At 35.7% G+C, this 7,360-nt stretch overlaps 3 protein-coding genes across 3 annotated transcripts in view; 2 read left to right on the top strand and 1 right to left on the bottom strand.

Annotated features, from left to right (window-relative positions):
• Positions 1–4,186, bottom strand: part of LOC127069449 (zinc finger MIZ domain-containing protein 1) — an 85,490-nt gene extending 81,304 nt beyond the window's left edge. Inside the window, exon 1 of the mRNA XM_051006489.1 lies at positions 4,035–4,186. The gene's annotated coding sequence lies outside the window, so the exon portion shown is untranslated. The remainder of the gene's footprint in view (positions 1–4,034) is intronic.
• The window catches only part of LOC127069451 (chorion peroxidase), a 60,064-nt gene that overhangs the window by 30,231 nt on the left and 22,473 nt on the right, over positions 1–7,360 (top strand). The gene's annotated exons all lie outside the window — the stretch shown is intronic.
• LOC127069487 (integumentary mucin C.1-like) lies at positions 4,444–7,331 on the top strand. The gene is made up of 2 exons (XM_051006573.1): positions 4,444–6,592; positions 6,747–7,331. Exons 1-2 carry the CDS (start codon positions 6,530–6,532, stop codon positions 7,071–7,073), a joined length of 390 nt encoding a protein of 129 aa, XP_050862530.1. The 5' UTR covers positions 4,444–6,529; the 3' UTR covers positions 7,074–7,331.

The following is a 7,360-nucleotide window of genomic DNA, read 5'->3' as shown; positions in this document are numbered from 1 at the left end:
TTTTTAATTTTTAGTGAATACCTACCGAAAACGTGCATTTCATGTTTCAAATTGAAAAATGCTTTTATTTTGTTAAATATTCAATGCGTCCCATCGTCGATTCGCACGCAATAAAATAAAATCTTTACTCAAGTTTTACACATTTTACAAAGATAATATTTTCCATTAGACTCGATGTAATATAACGATCATATTTTCTTCGACTGTGTGTTGGCGTAGTTCATCTAACGAAATCCTTCGGGATGTATATTTTGAATCATAAATATCCTCGTAGCAAAAGAAAAAAGAAAGAAAGAAGAAAAGTGAAATCAGATTAGTCAAAAAAGAAAAAGAAAACTCGAATCAATTGAAATGAATAATAAATCGGAATAAAGTTTCCGCTTACGAAATGATTTGATAAAAATAATTTGTATCCGTTGAAAAGAGTGAACCAATCATTTTGTTAGCCAAGATATCAGTCAACATATTTACCGATACACAACATCGAATGTACTGCAGAATTTTTGACGTGACGCAGAGAAAAGGTTTCATTACCGCATCGAGCTCCACGAATTTCATATTTCGAAAGTTTAATAAAATAAAAATTGTTTTCAAATCAGAAATTCGAAATTTATTTTTTCGGCAATTATTGAATCGATATTACAAAAAAGAGAAAGAAAAAGAAACAGAAAAAAATAATATTTCTTTTCAAAGAAAATTACAAGAATTTTCGATACGATATACGACATTGACTGCTGTTGTCATTCAACATTTCTAAGTTAATCCACCCCCACTCTGTCACTCTTAAAAAATGTGAATACATGACGAGGATTCGTTCATTTCAAAAACAAAATTGACCTGTCTATTCGACATTCGTCAGAAAAAAAAAGAAAAATTCGCTAGAGATTTTAGAGATTTCGTAATAATATTGTTGGACGTTTTTCGTTCGCGTATTTTTTTTTTTTTTTTTTTGTTACTACTTCCCCTGTTTTTCTCTTTTCTATTCCCTTTTCTTTTTTTTTCCCATTACTTTCCTTTCTCGAGTAACACTCGACAACAGAATTTATTTTCTCTCTCTGTGTTTCTCTCTCTCTCTTTCCTACGCGTTGTAATAGAAATAGATTTACCTTCGATAATCGATCGTAATTAAAAAAAAATGTTTATTCTTTCCGATTAGTTTCGTGATAATTTAAGAATCGACGCATGTCCTTCGTGGATATGGTAGGCCCAGCCACCGTGCATATCCTATTCTCTCTGTTATTCTGCATGGATAGTGAATCTATATACATATGTATGTATATACGTATTACGTATGTATACGTATATCAACTAAACGTATATATGTCTATCATACGTACGTATGTATAATATGTATATACGTATATTACGTACAGCATCATACATAATATATCTATACGTACGTTATATATAAGTATGTATGTATATATGTATGATGTATGTATGCACGAAAATACGAAGTATGTATGTATGATGTATAATGTACGATATATGTGGTACGGTAGTTATGATATATGTATATATGATATCTATATATATATATATGTATATACGACTCGATATGGACAAGAAAGAAAAAAAGAGAAAAGAAAGAAAAAAAGAAAGATAGATAAATAGAAAGAAAGAAAGAAAGAAAGAAAGAAAGAAAGAAAGAAAGAAAGAAAGCAAGCAAGCAAGCCATGAACAAACGAAAAAAAAAATGAGAGGAAAAGAACGAAAAGGAAAGAAAGAGATAGAAAGAGAGAGAAAAAGAAAGAAATTCGTTGGCGGCGCGAGCAACCAACGGCATAAATCGGCCGAAGGGAAAAGTTTTTGGGCGCGGAGAGTTAACAGTCGGTATCTCGCACGGCGGCGTCGCCAGCGACGGTGCCGGCGTCGACGAACGCGTATATACATAGGTGTTATACATACGTACGACATACATACCTATCTACATTCATACATTCATACATACATACATACATACATACATACATACATATATACATACAAACATACATACATTCGTACATAGATACACATACATACATATATGTATATACATACATACATGTTAAGTACATACGTGGTACGTACGTACGTACGGCCATATGTGTATGCGGTTTTATCTGGCGGTACTTGGGGATGTTGCGGGTTGATTTATCGCCTGTCGTTGCCATGGAAACCTCAGCGTGACCGGCTTGCGCGACACCCTCATATCCGAGTCGACTCTGCTTGCTTTCCTCTCTCTCTCTCTCTCTCTCTCTCTCTCTCTCTCTCTCTCTCTCTCTCTGTCTGTCTGTCTGTCTTTCTCTCTCTCTGTCTCTCTCTCTCTCTTTCTCTCTCACTACTCTCTATCTCTCTCTTTCTCTTTCTCACGCGTGCTGTTGCTCTCTCACTCGCTCACTCCCACTCTTCTCTCCGCTATCATCGTCTCACGGTTTCTCTCACACTCTCATATATATATATATATAATATGAAGTCTATATATATATATACATGAATATACCAAGTATATATATATATATACACACGAATATACAAAGTATATATGTACATATATATAATACGAATATACGAAGTATATATCTATATACACACGAATATACCAACTATATATATATATATATATATATATATATATATATATATATACACACACTTCGTATTTCGATCCTTCTCCCACCCGAAATGTTCATCTCTCTCGTTTACTACTTCCCCGTCCCCCGATCTCTTCACCAAGCCCTCTCCTCTTCCCCACCTCTCCTCTACATTCTCTTTTTATCTCCTTCGCGAGCAAGCATCTCCCTCGCACTTTCCCATTTCCTTTTCATCCTTTTCTCCTTCCTACTCTTTCTCTGCTCTGCCTCTTTCGTATCTCCTATCCTTGTATCTTCTCGCTCGCTCCTTATCACCATCCTCCTCTTTCTTCGTTACCCTCTCTTTCCGCTTTTACCTTTGTCCCTCTCTAACCTCATCACTATGACGTCCCGACGATCGTTCCATCTCTGTTTCTCCAATTCTCTTAAGTCTATTCTACTTCTCTCTCTCTCTCTCTCTATCTACCCGTCTCTTTCTATCTCTCTCTTTGTCTATCTGTCTCTCTCTATTCCTCTATCTATCTATCTCTATCTATCTATCTCTATCTCTCTCTCTCTCTGTTTCGAGGTTGCTTTACCTCCCCCAACCCACAGATCTCATCCCCCTTTTATAGTTTCTCTCGCTTTCTCACTCGCTTGTATATACCTCGCTGGAGAATTGTCCCTCTCCCTTCTTCATCTCTCTCGCTTCCGAACTCTCTACACCTTCTACATACGTATATACGTACATACATACATACCTATATACATACTTATATATATATATATATATACACGTACATACACTGTCTGCTCTTCCCTTCTCTCTTCTCTTCTCCGCAGTCTATCTTCTTCTCGTTTCCTTTTCTTCGTATTTTTTCTCCCCCTTTTTCCCAACCCTTCTCTTTCTCTACCCTCTCTCTCTCTCTCTCTTTTACTCCCTACTTGTCTCTCTTTCACCATCGACCTCTTGCTTCCTCCATTTCTCGTTGTCCCATCCCATTCTCCGCCGCTACCTTCTCCTTTCTCTTTTGTACTTCGGCCCATAACCACCGTTGCTCTCCTTCGCTTCCCATCCTCCACCTCCTCCTCCTCCTCTTCCTCCTTCTCATCCTCTGCTTCCTCCTCCACCTCTTCCTACTACTACTACTCCCTTGGGCAACTCTCTTTCTCTTTCTCTTTCTCTTTCCCCCTCTCTCTCTCTCTCTCTCTCTCTGATGCTCGCTCTTCATCGTGGTCACCCACTCTCTCTCTCTCTCTCTCTATTTATCTACCTATCTCTCTCTCTCTCTCTCTCTCTCTCGTCTCTTTCTCTCTATCCATTCCTACCATCCCTCTACTCTCATCTTCTCTCCGATATGCACCCCTTGCCACTATCAGTCTCTACTCTTACGCGCAAGGTTGAAACCCCCCTGGAGAAACGTCAAGGAGCCGACTACCGGCAGAATTCTGTTCAAAGAAAAACTCCTCAGTACTTACCCTCTCGCTTTTCTTTTTTCCTCTTCCTCTCGTCTCCTCTCCTTCCTTCTTCTTCTTCTTCTTCTTCTTCTTTCTCTTGTTCCTCTTGTTCTCGTTGTTCTTCCTCTTCTTGTAATTCTTCTTTTGCGTCTTCTTCCTGGCTCCTCTCTTTTTCTTTCCTTTTTCTCTTTTTTCACTTTTCTTTCTCTCTCCTTCTTTCTCCCTTTATCTCTTCGTTCATCTCTTTCTTTTATTTATTTTCTTCTTCCTTTCTTTTTTTCTTTCTTCCTTCTTTCTTTCCTTCCTTTCATCCTTTATTTCCTTTTGTTCTTTCCCCCCTTAACCAAACGCGACGCGAAACGATTATCTAACGTTCGAACGTTCCGTCTTTCCCTTCCTCCTCATCGGAAGTATTCATCGACGACTGACGTCGGATATATGCAGATACATCCTCCTAAGAAATATTGATTCCGAAACTATAAATCGCGATGTAAGATTTCACGTTATTGGTCCAATTGAGTATTGTACGTTAATAATATAATGTTTGACCAATCAAATTTCGTCTCTTATGTCGCTCGTTTTGTACGTTATAAATTATGTCGAAGTATTATTTGTTTTACCTCGTTGGGAATAAATCAACTCGTGAATCGTTGCGTTTTTGCGAATTGTTATCGATTAAAAATAATCGATTCGTCAAATATTGTTACTTTTATTTTTATCGATGACGATAATTATATTGATGAATGTGCTCAAACTTTTCAGAAAATATACGTAAAGAATCGTCGACGGCATCGAAGCGACACCTAGGAAGAATTTTTATCGACGAAGAGAGTTTAATTACCGACAGGTACTACGGAGAACCGTTGATTTATCTACAGAGCACAAAATATCGAAGAAGGATAAATAAAATTTCTGATTTATCGACGGTAAATACGTCGATAAGAATAGAAACGTCATCTCATTTATCCTCTTTAGTAATTATTTATATAGCGTGGACCAAATATTTCTAGATGGGCCAAAACTTTCTAAGTGATTTTAAAAATCAATTACTCTTCTTCCAAATTCTTTCAGCTAACTTTTTTTTTTTAGATTGTAAAATTACGAGCCTAGGAAATTTCTTAATTAAAAAAAAAAAAATTAAGAAGTCCGCGTAAAAGAGTAATCGATTTTTAAACTCTTGTAGAACTTTTGGCCAAACTTGTAAAACTTGATTTCATTTTAATCATACTATATATATCTTTTCGATATTATCTATTCGCCGTGTGTATTTGTATTAATTTTAATTCTTAAAAATGAGAACTTGAACGAGAAAATAAATCTTTTCAAGAATATTGTTATAAATGTTAACGTTAAGCCGAATAGTCTAACTGTTACGAAACGTTGAAAAAGTTGTTGGTGAACAAACGAGAGAAGGAAAAATGCAACGTAGAATGAGGATCGATAATGACAGGAGAGAAAAAGGGAACGGCTAGAAGGAGATGAACGAGAAAGGAAAAAAGAGAGAGAAAAGAAGAAAAAAGGAATGTTCTAGAGCTCCCTTTGTCGGTTTTTATTGTTATCGACCCGTCGGAGTTATTTTCAAAAGAGATAGCAAAGATCACGCGACGTATATCTCTTTTTCCTGGAGTGTACATTTTTTTCCTAGGGATGCACTTTGGTAGAATGGATTTTTATAAAATGCACTATCTCTTTGACACAATACGGATATAAATTATAAATATTCACAATTAAGATATACGTTGTTTAATCGATGGAGATACAAATAGAAAAAAAGAAAAAGTATGTTCCATATTTTGTTGTTTTCTTTTATTTTTATTTTTTACTACTTTTCTAAACAAAAAGCATTTATAGATCTACCGTATCGTAAGGAGAATATTAAACGTTTATATGAACGAAACGATTGGAATCAGCTCGTATAGACGTGCATACAAATCGAGCTATATAAATTCAGGCTGTTCATGTGCCAATGCAGAATCGAAAGTAATCTCTTCCGATTAGAAGATCCATTCACATGTTAATTCCCGAGGTGACTCGTTATCGTCGAGACAATCCCTTCTAATCTCTTCAGCCGAAAGACACGTTTGCTTTTTTTCATCTTGGTAACTTCGTCGGTTATGCTTGTTCTTTTTCCTTTTTTTTTCTTCTTTTTTTCAATTACTACGACAAAACAAGCGTACGTAGAAAATTAACGACGAGTTCTTTGACATCTCAATAACACCGTAGCACGAAGTCCTTCGTCAAAGAAATACTTTCAACCTAAATGCCGTTTATTATCGTTAAAGACAATAACTCGACGATATCACGAAACGCTTCGCCTTATCTCATGGAAAAAAAAGAAAAAAAAAGAAAATGAAAAAGAAAGAGAAAAATGAAATAAAAAAAAAGAAAAAAGAAGAAAAGGAAAAAAAATGAATATTAACGATTTCAGTTTTCCTATAAATAAAGCCGAACGGGCCAACCGAACGTGTTATAATTTGTACGGCTAAAACAGAAATCGTTCGTCGTTTCTCAACGCAATGTCGCGAGTTAATAAAACAGTTTTTATATCTCTTCTTCTTTTCGGTGCAGTCTGTTTTCAGGTAAAACTTCTTTTAAAATTAACTTCATCGTCTACTCTTTTCATCGTCTTCTCTTAATTTGCCATTGAGAAATATTAATTTATATATATATACATATATGTATATACTTCTTTTTTCTTGTTCTTTTTTGATTCGTTAATCCGTTATTTTTCAGAACGTCGAATCAACGATCGATATTTTCAGGATAATCGAACCGACCCGGCGTTTATATTGTCAAACGAATTGCATTGATCTTAACAATTGGAATTATATTTGGAACTCGTTATGTTTGAAATTATGTCCCGAATTAGTATTGTTCACGACTACCAGTACGATCGGACAATCAACGGGAACTAATATTTCTACATCCACCCCGATAACTATGACGACTACGTCCACTACGACCGGTGGTGCATCATCTTCGACTACTCCATCGAGTGCAGGAACGACAATGGCGAATATGTCGACGACTATGTCTACAACAAGTACGAAAGCTGCGTGATCAATGATCCAAGTGATTTCATCTTATAATTGTCGATCATCTCATCCAACAAATACAAGATGGCGTTGGGTGTTCGAAATGATTATAAACACGATAACAAATTTATAATGTTCATAGGTTTGACATATGTTCTAATCTATCTATCGCGTTTAGAGACAACGTATGCAGTTTTTTAGTTTTTCTTTTCTTTTTTTTTTTTGTACTACACGTAGTTATTTTTTTCTCTTTATGTAGTAACAATAAAGTAAGCATTACTTACATCGTTTAATCTATTGTATACTCCCGAT

Source organism: Vespula vulgaris, chromosome 15 (assembly GCF_905475345.1).
Source record: "Vespula vulgaris chromosome 15, iyVesVulg1.1, whole genome shotgun sequence".
NCBI lineage: Eukaryota > Metazoa > Arthropoda > Insecta > Hymenoptera > Vespidae > Vespula > Vespula vulgaris.
This window is presented reverse-complemented; position numbering and strand designations above follow the sequence as displayed.

Coding starts and splice junctions, on each gene's coding strand:
- LOC127069487 (XM_051006573.1), top strand. CDS start 6,530: ATGTCGCGAGTTAATAAAACAGTTTTTATATCTCTTCTTCTTTTCGGT. Junction 6,593..6,746: donor TCGGTGCAGTCTGTTTTCAG/GTAAAACTTCTT, acceptor GTTATTTTTCAG/AACGTCGAATCAACGATCGA.